This window comes from Peromyscus eremicus, chromosome 2 (assembly GCF_949786415.1).
Source record: "Peromyscus eremicus chromosome 2, PerEre_H2_v1, whole genome shotgun sequence".
Taxonomy (NCBI): Eukaryota; Metazoa; Chordata; class Mammalia; order Rodentia; family Cricetidae; genus Peromyscus; species Peromyscus eremicus.
In genome coordinates, this window is record NC_081417.1 from 68500289 (window position 1) to 68516525 (window position 16237).

The 16237-nt window shown below is 38.9% G+C and overlaps 1 protein-coding gene across 2 annotated transcripts in view; it reads right to left on the bottom strand.

The window, feature by feature from the left end:
* The window catches only part of Tex10 (testis expressed 10), a 43304-nt gene that overhangs the window by 2754 nt on the left and 24313 nt on the right, over nt 1–16237 (bottom strand). For both annotated transcript variants that reach the window (XM_059254336.1, XM_059254337.1), the window contains 2 exons: nt 6438–6518; nt 4856–5037 (listed from right to left, as the gene is read on the bottom strand). In XM_059254336.1, the coding sequence (XP_059110319.1) occupies nt 4856–5037; nt 6438–6518 (263 nt within the window). The remainder of the gene's footprint in view (nt 1–4855; nt 5038–6437; nt 6519–16237) is intronic.

Genomic DNA, 16237 nt, shown 5'->3' on the forward strand with positions numbered 1-16237 from the left:
AGAACAGAGCTTGATCTACACATGCACAACCATCACCTAACACTGGCCACTATTCAATGACCATACAATGCAGGAGACATCTGAAGACTACCCAAGAAAGAAAAGAAATACATCCACCAAACTTCCAGGGTCTGATCAGGATCACAGAACAAAGGGCCTATTTCCAGAGAAAAAAAACATGTTCACCAAAACCCCAAGTAAAATAACCAATAATGGGACCATTACTCCAACACTAGGTCACAAAAATGAGACATGAGTAGGAGCTAAACAGGTTTATGATAAATACGATTTGTGGGTGTACTTCAATGACAAAAGATCCATCTGGATGGTGAGTACAGAACTTTTGGGAGCAATCCTGAGTGAATGAATGTGTGTGTGTAGTCTGGGCACTGACATCAAGAACCACAAAGCCTCAGTTCCATGGAACTGGCAAAGCCTTCCTCAGGTGAGGCTCAGAGGGATGGCAAAGCCTTCCTTGGGTACAGAGTACAAACACTGACAGCGTATACAGAAATAGCTGTGTCCACCGGAGCTCGTCCCCCATTCCCTTCTCCCAAAGATGTTTATGGCCTGAAGACTGCTCCCTTACAATTTTATCAGCCTGTCTCTTTATTCATCTGTATGCGAGACGCCTGTCTAGCCTTTCAACTGTATATAATAAGCACGCTGAGCTTCCAGAGTGCTGCAGCTCCTCCATCTGAGACACTGGCCCACCAGATCCCAGCTTTTCTCTACATATGCCTGTCATTCCTCAGCCCCTCACTGCCCCGGTGAGGTCAATCCCCGGGGCTGTGCAGCAGGGACTGCTAACGGCTCCAACCTTCTGAGCTCTTTGACCATGATCATCCCCTTGGACTGCACCTAAAGGACCCGTGTGTGTGTGTGTGAGGTACACAATGAATCTGTTTTAAACCAACAGCTCAAGGTCTTTAACTAGCCCACGTACTGACACAGAACCAGACTTGGGCAGCCATGTACAAGGAGGAAAAATTCAAGCTCCTGAATAGCTTAATAAGGCAAAGGCATAAACACTACAAAAACTCAGGTGAAAAAGACAAGAGGAAGCTGCTTAGGTTCTTGATAGATTTTTAATACCTAGCCCTTGGCTTATTTGACAGTGTGGCTGCATTCTGAGAAAGGTATTGTTAGATGATCTCACCATGTGAGGTGCATAGCTTCATAATATAATCAAGAGATGCAGTAAGTACACGGTATGAAGTATTAGGTATTACACATAATTATACATGTTATATTTTGACATTCTATTTGGTTTTAATGTTTGAGTGTCACTATGCCCCAAAACTCACTAAGCCAGGCTGGCCTCAAACTTGTAGCAATCTTGCCTCTGCCTAACGGTGCTGGGATTATAGTTATGCATCCCATGCCTGGCTTATGCTATACTTCTGTACAACTAGCAACGCAATAGGTCTGTCTACACCAGCACCACCACAAACACATGAGTAAAGTGTACAATATTACGATGGCTACAAGGCCACTAGGCGATGATCATCTTTCAGTTCCATTACACTATAACAGTCCTCACTGGCTAGAGCATTTGTAGCACATGGCTCCTCATTTTCTACTAACAGTGTTGGAACAAATGCTTCAAACCCTAGGTGTGGGGGGCAAGGAATCTGAACTGGATTCCATATATAAGATGGAAAACAAAGAAAAGGAAAATGTGAAACTATCCTACAAGGAGCTCTCCATAAACTCCCAAAAAACACACTGAGAAAAAAAGTATACAACCCAAGACACAGAATTTGCTCAGTCCTGTAAAAGCCAATTTTCAGACTCACTCTTACTCTCCATGTAAAAATTTCTGCCCTGGAAGAAAGGACAATGAATAAACTGGCAGGAACTCTTAAGTAACACCAGCAACCACAAACAAGAATGTCAAAACAGGAGAAAAACCTGCTCAAGTCAATGCTCAATGAGAGCGTTAACTCAAAAGAATTCGATTGGAAGATATTAAGAGACAAAAAGAATAAACAGCTCCCTATGCTTAAATGGAATTTTTAGAAAAACCAAGAAGAAACAAGGGGAGAAAATAATACAATAACTAATGAGTCCCCAGAATGAAGGAAAAAAAAAACAATCCTGAGTCTCCAAGTAGAGTATCAAACCTATGCTATGCTATGGCGAAACACATCCTGATTTACAATACAACAGTTCTTTAAAAAGAAAATAAAGACTTAAACTTCTACCTACAAACCAAGTGGTTAGGTCAGCAGCAGATTTTCATTAGTAACAAAGGACCAAGGAAACAAAAGAAGAGCATCTTCAGGGCTCAGTGGCACTGTGATCTGGACCTGGTCAAGCCCAACTTTTCAGCTAACATCTGTGAAAACAAAGATCTCTGAGTTTGAGGCCAGCCTGGTCTATATAGCCAGTTCTAGGCCAGCCAGGGCACGAAGAGAGACTTGTAAAAACAAAGAAAGAGGTGCTTTTAAGAGGGAAAACCAGTGTTACACTTTGTCCAGTCTAGTCACATGGTCAAAGATGTTCCTTATTGAAAAGCTCCAAAGGTCTTTGGAACTTCAGATTGTTTAATAAAAGGGGCTTATATTTCAAGTGACAGAAAATAACATAGCAGTAAAAAGTCCTAAGGAGAGATGTTATAAAACCTCAGATAGGGGTTGGGGATTTACTTAGCTCAGTGGTAGAGCGCTTGCCTAGCAAGCGCAAGGCCCTGGGTTCGATCCTCAGCTCCAAAAAAAACCAAACAAACAAAACAAAAACAAAAACCCTCAGATAACATCAACTCTATATTCACTATGCATCAGTTTTATGATATTACAGTGAAACGCCCAGTAAAAAAAATTGTGTCCTCATTGGAAAAATTGTAAAATAAGTATAAATAGTATAATGGACAAGCTCTGGCATATTCACAGAACACAATACTATGGACCGAAGTAACTGCACAGCAGGTCAACTCCAGAGCACAGCCTGTATTTGTAAGCCATGTTCTATTGGAAACAGCTACATTTGTCTCTTTTCTGCTGCTGCTTTCACGCTATACACTAGTGTTGAGAACCTATGGCAGAGAGCTTATGGTTCTGAAAACCTGAATTGTTTACTACCTAACCCATTCAAGAACTTTGCTCACTCTTGCCTTGGTACAGAGAAGTAGTGGGTAAAATAGAACTAAATCAACACAAATAAATCACAGATAATACTGACACCCAAAACAAAAAAATATGAACAAGATAATTCTTATCAAGTTCACAAATATGAAGAACAGAAATAATACTGTTTACAAATATACACAGAACCATCCACTTAAAAAGCCAGGATGCTGATCAACACTAAAGTGACTGAGATACAAACAGAAGAGAACAAGAATTCCAGTGTGTGTTGCGTGCTGGTGGTATGGATCTATACGTATACCGGGAATTCATTACATTGATAGCTCAGCTCAGTTTGTAATTACTGTTTTAAGCCATGAAATTTATATAGCCAGCATGCATGCTACAGTTTCAGGACATTTAAAAGCTCAAAAGAAAAGAGGGCCAGAGCATAGTGCACGCCTATATAGTACAAGCACTTGTGGGACTTAGTCAAGATTCTAGATTCAGGCCAGCAAGACAGTCTCAGTCTCAGTCTGTCTCCCTCTCCCCGCCCCCTCTTTTATACACACACACACACCAGAACAAACAATAAAGTTCAAAAAAAGACTAGAAAATACACATATCAAAACACTGACATCGGGTAAAATATAATTTTTATTTTTTCCAATTTGCTCACCCACCAGTTTCTCACCTGATTTCAACAGGTGTACTGTGGTGATAGTTGTAATCTAAGAATAAAGTGTGCCTAAAGATCAGAGGACAGAGCCAGCCACAGAATTAAACATAGAGGTCAGGCAGTAGTGGCACACACCTTTAACCCTAGTACTCAAGAAGCAGAGATCCATTTGGATCTCTGTGAGTTCAAAGTCACATTAGGCTACATGAGAATGATCCAGTCTAGGAGAGAAACAGAGACAGGCAGTGGTACACACACCTTTAACCCCAGTATTTGGAAAACACACACACCATTAATCCCAGCACTAGGAAGGTTGAGACAGGAAGTGAAAGGGCTGGGCGAAGAAAGGCATAGAAGGCGTGAGGAGACAGGAACTAGAGAACCTTTGCGCTGAGGACTCAAGGGCATTCAGTCAGAGGATCCATGGAGACAGGATTGGCTGAGGAATTGGCAAGGTGAGAAGTGGCTGTGGCTTGTTTCCTCTGATCTTTCAGCATATACCCCAATATCTGGGTTTTTATTATAAGACAATTTAGAATTCATGCAACAATGTATCAATAAAATTAAAACATGAAAACACTTTTAAATCTACAATAGAATCTCCAAACTACCTGTAAGTTCTGGCTTAAATATCACATAGGAGTAAAAATACTAAACAAATTTAGTATTTTAGAACTAAATTTTAGAATACTTCTTAAATACATTTTAGAATACTTCTTAAATCCAAGAATTTAAAGTTCTACTCTGGCTAGCTCTAATGAAGCCTTAAAAAACCACAAACATTTGTACTAACACTTCACTGTCTTCAGAGGTTTTTTTTTGCTTTGGTAGACCTATAGTAGTGTTCATAAAAGAAAGCTATTGGGAAACTTTGTAATACCATCTGACTTTTCAAATTTGTAGCTTAATGGAAAATTAAAAGAACCTTTGAATTCTTGCTACAACACTAAAAAGGTTCATGAAAGACCAAAGAAAAAGCTGCTGGAGCTGATACTAGCCCACGGAAATTTGTTTACATTAGTCCTAAAATCTAATTCTCCTTCACTCTTATTTAGGGAGAAGAGAAAGAGAAGGAAAAGATTCAAGTTGAAAAATCAAAAAACATTACCTCTTTTTCAGATGTTCCGCTTCCCCTTTCTCTAGAGTAAGCAGAAAATAAAGAAGGCTGTAGCAACAAGAAGCCAGGAATGGCAGGAGAGAGTCACTAACTACACACGTATGATCCAGGAGCTTACACATCACTCCAAATATACAGCCAGCTGTGCTGTCAGGAATTACAGTCAACCCAACCTGAGTGGAGAAAAGAGAGATGAATTACCTCTTCACAAAAGCCCTTCCCCAAAATAAAGCAAAGCCTGTTAACTGGGTTGGGGTTTGGGTGGGGTGGTTGGTGCTCCAGCTCAGTATTCACGTGGCTCAGCTACTTTAAGCCCCAATTTTCCTCTGAGAATTTAATTCCCAATGAAAATGACTTCGCATGAAGAAATAACCTTTTGTGTATATGGTGCTGAGAAGTGAAAGCAGGGCTCAGGAATTCATACACACAAGCAGGCATTCTACTAGGCATTCACTGGTCAGAAAATCTCCATACTAACAATCACACAGTTATTTTTAAAACCATTCAAACTAGAAGACTGTTCACTTGTTCCCACCTTCTACTCTATGGAATTAATGCAGAGTCCTTTTTATATTTAGTCTTCTTCTGACCTTTATTTATCCATTTAGATGCAAATAAGGAAAATGCATCTACAGGAATCAGTAAGAGATATTATATTAATATTCAACTGCTCAATGGAAAGAAACCTGGAGGCCAGATGAGATTCATTATGGTATGCTCATTCCTCTGGACCCCAGGGGCACACTCTCAGTAAGGCTGAATACAAGCTGTTAACTCTACAAACAGAGATCAGGAAACTGCTGAGTAATCATTAGGAACCTCCTCCAAAGGGCAATCTCAAAATGGAAACCAAGATTGGCTGGGATGTTTTCTCTTTCCCATAACAACAAATGTGGGCCCAGGAAAGCAAAAACCTCTGAGATTGATGAGGAAAAAAAAAAGGTAGGCAGGCATCTTGGACAGTAAGAGAACAAGAACTAAAGTCTGACACCCAGAAGGGCACTTGGAAGTGCAGTGCATTCTCTTCTGTATCAAGGAAACTTCGTTCTACAGGAGGAAAAGAGCTATGGACGCGACTGTAAGATTAACCAAAGAAGCGACTCCGCAGAAAATACATTTTAAGAGGCCTTTCTTGTAAAGTAAAACATATTCTAAACATCCCAAAGTCAAAATGTAAACGTTAGAGGGAGTTAAAAGCCCTTGTGAAGGCATACCAATGTGAATGTAATGCCAATGGTTAGAAGTCAGGCTCTAAGCTCAGCCCACTGCTTCCAATGACTGAGTCTTGTAATGGCCCTACTTTGAACCACAAACCATCTGTCTACTGGATCCCAAACACACTCACTGACAGTAAGTCAGAAGCAACTGGGAATTTAATGTAAGGCCCCTCATTTCACAAATACAAAAAACAAGGTCTTAGGAAAAAAATGCATTCCACCCTCCACTCACACCCAATGCCATCTCCAGTCACAAAATTAATAGCCAGCAAAAGTCCTTACCACGTCATGCCATGAGAGACCAGGTAAATTATGTTTTACTTAAAAGAAACCCCACAAAACTAAAAGATATTTACCAAATGCTTACTGATGGCACTTTGCATGATGTCAAAGCTCTGGCTTCGGGCAGGAATAACCAATAAACTGTGACAAACTGCCTGTCAGAAAAGGAGAAAAACAGGAACCACATTATGGCATTTAAGAATTTAAAACAACAATCAGAAAAAAAAAAAAAAAAAAAAAAAAGAGCCAGGCAGTGGTGGCGCACGCCTTTAATCCCAGCACTCGGAAGGCAGAGGCAGGCGGATCTTTGTGAGTTCAAGGCCAACCTAGTCTACAGATCGAGATCCAGGAAAGGTGCAAAGCTTCACAGAGAAACCCTGTCTCAAGGAAAAAAGAAAAAAAAAAAAAAAAAAGAATTTAAAAAAAAAAGTTCAACACAGTGGTTTTGTTTTTTGTTTTGTTTTGTTTTGTTTTTTTTGGTTTTTTTGTTTTTCAAGACAGGGCTTCTCTGTGTAGCTTTGGAGCCTGCCTTTCCTGGATCTCCCTCTGTAGCCCAGGCTGGCCTCGAACTCATAGAGATCCACCTGCCTCTGCCTCCCCAGTGTTGGGATTAAAGGCATACACCACCACCGCCTGGCTCAACACAGTTGTTTTTGTTTTTTTGTTTTTTTTCTGGAGCTAAGGACCGAACCCAGGGCCTTGCGCACCACTGAGCTAAATCCCCAACCCCTCAACACAGTTTTTTAACCAACTTTACATAGTAATAGCAAACAGGTAACAGAAACTTGACTTTGAAGAGACAAATGTCAAGGATCAAACAATGAGCCCTCACACTCAGGCTCACTTTCCAGCATGACATCTACTAAGCAGCTACAGAAACTCCCACACCTTCCAAACAGCTTAGGAAGATGGAGACTGTTGTTCTATTAATTGCTACAACATAAAGGCCCAAAGGACGTGGTTAAAGAGTTAACAAAAGCCTTCTGGTCACTTAGTAGAAAATGCACACCACAGAAAAATAATTACAATCCAGGAAATACCAGTACAGATTAAATATCGTTTCTCCAAAATACTTGAGGCAGTGTTTTTAACATTAGGAATTTTCTGGATTTTAGAATGTCATAAACTTTACCAGTTAAGCATTCATAATTCCAAAGTCTGAAATCTTCAGTACTCCAAAACCCCAAACTTGCTGAATGTCATGTTGGGATTTATTTACAAATCTCTGAGCATTTTGGATTTCCATTTGTGAATTAGGGATAGTGATGGAGTTTCTCCAGGTGTATCCTGATCATTTTAATTATAACAGTGGCCTACCATTCTACAAAGGTAAAAGGAAGAGAAATCTAACGAAAATTGAATCCCTATCATTTTAAAATGTTCTAAGTTCTAAAGAAAAGAGGAAGTCGTCCTTTCTAGACAATGGTCTCCAAACAAACTCCAGAATCTGATGGGGTGCATTACCAGATGTGTAATATGTATAAAACTGCATGGAGGGACATGACTGGCGGGAAGAGTCGCCTCTCCCTAGGAAGAGAGTGATTAAGCTAAATTCAAAAAACTGTCAATCAACATGGGGGTGGGGATTGGGAGGGAAGATATCCTTCTGAGTTTGGTGTATATGTGGTTTTTGTTTCTTTATGCAGAGAATGCGGCCTAAAACCTCACTGGCATTATTTATAAACTTTTGAGATTAGAAAATCAAATCAATAGTTCCCTATAAATTTTCTTGCAGGCTGATATTATCCAAAGGTTTTTTTTTGTTGTTGTTGTTTTTGTTTTTCGAGATAGGGTTTCTCTGTGTAGCTTTGCGCCTTTCCTGGAACTCGTGTTGTAGACCAGGCTGGCCTTGAACTCACAGAGATTCGCCTGCCTCTGCCTCCCGAGCGCTAGGATTAAAGGCATGCGCCGCCACCACCGCCCAGCTCAAAGGTTTTTAATAGAAATTTTTTTTACTGACAGAAAAAACGCTCATATTTTCAATGCCATCTCCCTGCTTCTACTTTAAAAGGGTGGTAAATCTTGCTATTAACAAAAGGTAACTCTCATTCTGAAAACTACTCTATAATAATCAAGGAGCTCACTTCATCTCTTCCCTTCAAAACAATTTGCTTTAAAGCCACTAAAAGTAGGGTCTCTCTGCGTAAGCTCTGGCAGGAAAGCTGGTGTAGGCCAGAGCAGGTCATCCATGATTACGGACAGACTGCCTGCCCCCAAAAGCCAGAGTCCAAACAAGGTTTGGCATACAGAAGAAACAATCAAGTAAACATATGAAGTACATATAAACGAGCCCCGTTTCTCACTGTCAGAAAAGGCAGGTACAAAAAGAGAACAGAAAGAACACTAGCACTAGCATGTGGTGTTGTCCTTGAGTCTGAGTACTTGTAACAACAGAAACTCAACAGTAATGAGACACCCTCCAGACGAGCTTCTGTTCTATATGCACTGGTTTGCCATCTAATACAAATGCAATAAGAAACTATACTAGAGTGAGAAAAGGAAACACCAGAACTCGTCCAAGAATCTGACCCACAGAGTTGCATAAGCTCCCACAGCCATGGCCATTTGCGCTTCCCTGCAAACTTACAAACCCACACATGAGCAATAAAGGCAGGCTGATGGCCTAAATTGGGCTTAGAATTTGAAGACTTGGGGGGCAAAATTAAAGCAGTTAAGAATAGCCCAAAACTGTATCTAGCTATGGTAAAGGTTAAATATTAAAATAAATGGCAAAGTTAAAACAGTTTCATGTCTATATTTTTGTTTTAAGAATTTTGTAGTTTTTTTCCCTATGTATGTTTCACTGGAGGCAGTCATTCTGGTTCCACAAAAGGAAGTGGATTTTCTAATACCTGGAAGCCAACAGGAAAACTGTAAGTTCATTTAGTCACAGGCTCATCTGTTAGAATATCTGAGAGAATGAGAAAAAGCATCTTGGTATGTCAAATTTCTTGTTCAAACTCAGGGGCCTTTCTGTTCTCAAAGGCTCAATAGAATTACATTAGACAATGTTCTAAACCAGAACACCTTCCATTCAGTACTAAGCTTACACAGGTACTGTGTCTAAAGAACTGAGTCAACAGCCAGGGAAGCTCTGAGATCCTAAGAATCGGATGGATATGGACATGAACTCCATGTTGGACTGAGCTCTACAAAAAATGGTATGTCTCTCCTTAATAATGAAAGAGAATAAATACAGTAGCGGTGACAGGGAAACCAATTCTCATCCATACAAACTGATACCTGAAAGGAATTTAAGAGACATAAGGAAAAACACATGAAATAGACAAAACCAGTAAATGGTGGACCAAATCAGAGGTTCCAATTTCCATCCTCAATGAGATGTTGGAAGTCATCTAACTAGCACGAGACCAAAATACCCATACACATACAAAATAATTTTTAAAAAGATTATTTGAAATGTAGAAAAAGAAATACACACACATACAGAAAAACAGGCATATAATTACCTTTTTAACCACTATGCCAAGGAAAGATAAAGATGCTAAAATATGATAAACAATAAGTCAGGCAAGAAATTTTACTACAATATAACGTTGGCGCAGGGAGGCTAGCGAGATGGCTCAGTGGTGAAGAGAACTGGCCACTTTCAGAGAATTAGTTTCAATTCTCAGCACCCATATAGTGTCTGTAACTTCAGTTTCCGGGGATCTGACACCCTCTTCTGGCCTCTACAGACACCAGATATCCAAGTGGTATATGGACATACAAGCAAAGCACCCACATTCATAAAATAGCTAAAAAAAAAAAATTTTATATGGCAATAAAAAATGAACTGTTCAACACAAGCAAATTACCAAACAGTTCAACAACATGGAAAACTAAACAAGAGTTGGAAGGTATACTTAGTTATGAAAAAACTATAAAGAAACACCCAGGCAGTGGTGGCATATGCCTTTAATCCCAGCACTCAGGAGGCAGAGGCAGGCAGATCTCTGTTGAGTTCAAGGCCAGCCTGGGCTACTGAGCCAGTTCCAGGTCAAACAAGACTGTTACACAGAGAAAAAGGAAAACAAACAAACAAAAAAATTTAACAAGAATATGATAAAATTTAGATTATGCTACTATAAAAGGAAAAGATAGATAAGTGCATAAAAATCCGGGAATTGTTACACATATGTTCAAGGTTTATTCATGGAAAACAAATGTATTTTTTGGAGGCTGGGTTCAATGTGGTTCAATGATAACAGTGTGCTCAACAGGCTGAAGACCCTGGGTTGTAACCAACTCCAGCACTACTCAACAACAACAAAGCCTTTGCAACTAACCATTCACTATCTTAAAAGCAACAAGTTAAAACAACATTATCGTTAAGCAGTTCACTGGACTTTTGGAATAAGAGACTCTCCACTGAGAAAGCTCTTTCTGTCCAGACATCTCTTCCTTTTGGGATTTTTCCCTGTTGATTACTGCTACAAAGCACTACTTTTTAGGTCAGAAAGACTGGTCACAAAGTCACTAAGTGAAAAATACAAGGCCCAGACCAATGTCTACAGTGTTATTTTTATAAAAGGAGAAAGCCAAAAGGCACGCATTCAGGAAGGGGGTGGGGGGAATAAATGATTAGCTAAGAAGGGATAAAGATTCTTCCCTAAGAAGGGATAAAGATTCATCCGGCCTTCTAAATTTTTTTTTTTTTTTTTTTTTTTTTGTGAATACTATTCTCAAATAGACAATACTATTCCCAAATAGATTGAGTGAAAATCTCATTTCCACCTGGCAGATAACACTAACCCAAAGCAACTAAGAAATCCTAATCTACTGGTAACTTATTCATATGAATTAAAAAATAAAATTTCTATACTTAAGATACCAAAATGATGTGTACTTCAAATACATTCACATTAAGATGGAATTCAAATACAACCAATTTATTGAAAAGGAAATTGAGGGTTTTTGCTTAAAAACTTCAAAAACTAAAATTATAACTCTAATTTCCCACAATTTATGCCTTAACATTTCAAAGACAGCAACCTTTAAACTTAGTCCATGGCCATGCCAAATGTTCATCTCAGAAATAGTTGATGACACTTTCATGACAGCTACACTGTGGCTTTCCAAAGATTATATGCTTAATATACATATGCCATACATACTAGACAGACAGACAGACAGACACAGACACACAAACACACACACAGCTACACTGTGGCTTTCCAAAGATGATAGATATGCTTAATATACATATGCCATACATACTAGACAGACAGACACAGACACCCAGACACACACACACAGCTACACTGTGGCTTTCCAAAGATGGTATGCTTAATATACATATGCCATACATACTAGACAGACAGACACACACACACAGCTACACTGTGGCTTTCCAAAGATGGTATGCTTAATATACATATGCCATACATACTAGACCTAGACACACACACACACACACACACACACACACACACACACACACACACACAGAAACTAGAGATGTGCACAAAACATCATTTAATTCAAAGCCTCCTTAAAACAAGGCCAAAAATGTTGAATTGTCTAGCTCACCAAATTAGACACTGCCGAACCTATGCCTGGAATCCTAGCCCACTAATCTCCATAAAATGCTTTTCTGAAATGTCAAATGATAATTTAAACACATCAGAATTATCCTTAAAATGACAATTACTACTAAAAATTGTTAACAAACCCAGTTCTTAAATATAACTTTTAGGCCTTATAAACCACAAGAAAGGTTTTTTTTAAGCTCTTCTCATCTCTTCTGAAGTAAATCTCAACTATTAAATATTAGATTAGTTACTCTATTCCTTTTCACTATTCCATTATTCCTTTTCACTTTTTAAAACCAAGTATTTATGCAGAACTCAAAATAAAACATGACACCTGGCACTGAGTTGCAGAGGCTAAATGTCACTGGTATGACCTATAACCTTAGCCTTCTGACCAGTGTCAAATAAGGTCAAGACAAAAGTAGTTTAAATATCTACAAAAAGCATAGCTCTAACCCTTTACGGAATAGAATTCAGGATAGAATAAAGTGAAAACACCAATTTAATAAAACCAGATGGGATTAACAACGGAAAAGAAGAATTGGCTTGAAACTTGAACTTAGAGATGGCCCTAGTAAAGAACGCTGATAGATCAAGGCAGAACACTTTGGCCTAAAAACTGGATATTACAGAAAATAAAAAAGGTGAGTGTCCCAGCCAAATATCTCTTAGATCAGTAAAGTTATCAGCCAGCAGAGACACAGAACAGAAAAAGGTATTAATTAATAAATGAAGGCTGACCCATGCCAACCTCAGGAGGTAGGGATTTGAGGTTAAGGCCAGTGGGCTACATATAGTATCTTTAAAAAGTGTATCTTAAAAAAAAAGAATAAGACACATACACAACTCAAACACTTTGCACCAGTATTTGTGACTTTTGGGGGGTTGTTCTAATCTTTTAAGATAATTTTGCCTTTTTTTTTTTTTTTTTTTTTTTTGGTTTTTTTGAGACAGGGTTTCTCTGTGTAGCTTTGCGCCTTTCTTGGAACTTGCTTTGTAGACCAGGCTGACCTCGAACTCAAAGAGATCTGCCTGCTTCTGCCTCCCGAGTGCTGGGATTAAAGGTGTGCGCCACCACCGCCCGACAATTGTGCCTTTTTGTATAAAAGGTGAACCTTATAATTCCACGTTAAAACTTGGTTTAAGCTTAGGGTTTCAAGGTACAGTTTCACAAATACTGAAACATACTAGTAAGATTTACTGCATTACTAAGTTTATTAGATATCAATAAAATTTAATATCTTTAAAGGTTTCCTTAGCAAATACTAAACAAAATAAGGTTATTTAAACTATTTAAACCGTCTATGTTTTTAAGTAGTTTATCAAAGGAACAAAATATAAACTAGAATCTCCTTTTAAGAATTGTAAACAAGGGCTGGAGAGATGGCTCAGCCGTTAAAGGCTAGGCTCACAACCAAAAATATAAGAATTGTAAACAAGATCTGTATGCTGGCTTGGAAACCTAAAGAAAAATTGGGGTCTTCCTTAAGTTTAATTTTAACAAATTACACATTAACTTTTGTTTAATTTTATTTTTTTTCTATCATCAGCTTGACACAGTACAAATTCTTATCCTAATAGTGAAATGTTTCCCTGATGCTTGCCCAGTGATTGAGTAAAACCAAAACTTACTGTAAGCCACAGTCGTCCTAGGGTCCCCCCTGCTAGGTAGCCTCCCTGGTTCTGTGGGTTGCAGTCTGATTGTTCTTTGCTTTATATCTAGTATCCACTTATAAGTGAGTACATATCATGTTTGTTCTTCTGGGTTTGGGTTACCTCACTCAGGATGATATTTTCTAGTTACATCCATTTGCCTGCAAATTTCATGCTGTCATTGTTTTTTTTCTGTAGTACTCCATTGTGTATATGTACCACACTTTCCTAATCCATTCTTCAGTTGTCGGGCATCTAGGTTGTTTCCAGGTTCTGGTTATTACAAATAGTGCTGCTATGAACATAGTTGAGCATGTATCTTTGTGGTATGATTGAGCATTCCTTGGTTATATGCCCAAGAGTGGTATGGCTGGGTCTTGAGGTAGTTCGATTCCTAATTTTCTAAGAAACCGCCATACTGATTTCCATGGTGGTTGTACAAGCTTGCATTCCCACCAACAATGGAGGAGTGTTCCCTTTGCTCCACATCCTCTCCAACATTGACTGTCATTAGTGTTTTTGATCATAGCCATTCTGAGAGGTGTAAAGTGGTATCTCAGAGTGATTTTGATTTGCATTTCTCTGATGACTAAGGATGTTGAGTATTTCCTTAGGTGTCTTTCAGCCATTTGAGATTCTTTTGAGAATTTTGTTTAGCTCTTTAGCCCAATTTTTAATTAGATTGTTTAGTTTTTTTTTTTTTTTTTTTTTTTTTTGGTTTTTCGAGACAGGGTTTCTCTGTGTAGCTTTGCACCTTTCCTGGAACTCACTTGGTAGCCCAGGCTGGCCTCGAACTCACAGAGATCCACCTGGCTCTGCCTCCCGAGTGCTGGGATTAAAGGCGTGCGCCACCACCGCCCGGCTTGTTTAGTATTTTTATGTCTAGTTTTTTGAGTTCTTTACACACTTTGGAGATCAGTCCTCTGTCAGATGTGGGGTTGGTGAAGGTCTTTTCCCATTCTGTAGGCTGTCTTTTTGTCTTATTGACCGTGTCTTTTGCCCTACAAAAGCTTCTCAGTTTCAAAAAGTCCCATTTATTAATTGTTGCTCTCAGTGTCTGTGCTACTGGTGCTGTATTTAGGAAGTGGTCTCCTGTGCCAATTCATTCAAGACTACTTCCTACTTTCTCTTCTATCAAGTTCAGTGTAACTGGATTTATGTTGAGGTCTTTGATCCACTTGGACTTAAGTTTTGTGCATGGCAACAGATATGGATCTATTTGTAATCTTTTACATGTTGACATCCAGTTATGCCAGCATCATTTGTTGAAGATGCTTTCTTTTTTCCATTGTGTATAGTTTTGGCTTCTTTGTCAAGAATCAGGTATTTGTATGTGTGTGGATTAATGTCACGGTCTTCAATTCAATTCCATTGGTTCACATGTTGGTTTTTATGCCAGTACCAGGCTGTTTTTATTACTATAGCTCTATAGTAGTGCTTGAGGTCAGGTATGGTGATGCCTCCAGAGGTTGCTTTATTATACAGGATTCTTTTAGCTATCCTGGGTTTTTTGTTTTTCCATATGAAGTTGAGTATTGTTCTTTCTAAGTCTGTGAAGAATTGTGTTGGGATTTTGATGGAGATTGTATTGAATCTGTAGATTGCTTTTGGTAAAATTGCCATTTTTACTATGTTAATCCTGCCTATCCATGAGCATGGGAGATCTTTCCATTTTCTGATATCTTCTTCAATTTCTTTCTTCAGAGACTTAAAGTTCTTATCATACAGGTCCTTCACTTGTTCAGTTAGTGTTACCCCAAAGTATTTTATATTATTTGTGGCTATTGTAAAGGGTGATGTTTCTCTGATTTCTTTCTCAGCCCTTTTATCATTTGTGTATAGGAGGGCTACTGACTTTTTTGAGTTGATCTTGTATTCTGCCACTTTACTGAAGGAGTTTATCAGCTGTAGGAGTTCCCTGGTAGAATTTTTGGGGTCACTTATGTATACTATCATATCATCTGCAAATAGTGAAAGTTTGACTTCTTCCTTTCTAATTTGTATCCCCTTGATCTCCTTTTGTTGTCTTATTGCTCTGGCTAGAACTTCAAGTACTATATTGAATAAATATGGGGAGAGTGGACAGCCTTGTCTTGTTCCTGATTTTAGTGGAATCGCTTTGAGTTTCTCTCCATTTAATTTGATGGTGGCTGTTGGGTTGCTGTAAATTGCCTTTATTATGTTTAGGTATGTTCCTTGTATTCCTGATCTAAGACCTTTTCAGGAATTGGGGTTTTCCTTAAGTTTAATTTTAATAAATCACACATTAATTCTTAAGAAACTAATGAGCAATTTTTTAACAACTCACTTTCAGGAGGGCAGTGGTGGCACACGCCTTTAATGCCAGCACTCGGGAGGCAGAGGCAGGCAGATCTCAGTGAGTTCGAGGCCAGCCTGGTCTACAGAGTTGAGTTCAAGAACAGGCTCCCAAAGGCTACACAGAGAAACCCTGTCTCGAAACACTAGATAGATAGATAGGTAGATAGGTAGATAGAAAATAAAAATAAAAACTCACTTTCAAAGATGCCAACCTTTACCTAAGGTCTCTCATTTACTAACTCAAATTCACCCTCTCCCATGAAGCTCTATGTACATATTCTCCCTCTTCAAAACACATGGATTCCCCCTACAGACACAGCGGTCCTCTCCAGCATGAGGACCACTCTACACCCTGCTGTGTCTAGTAG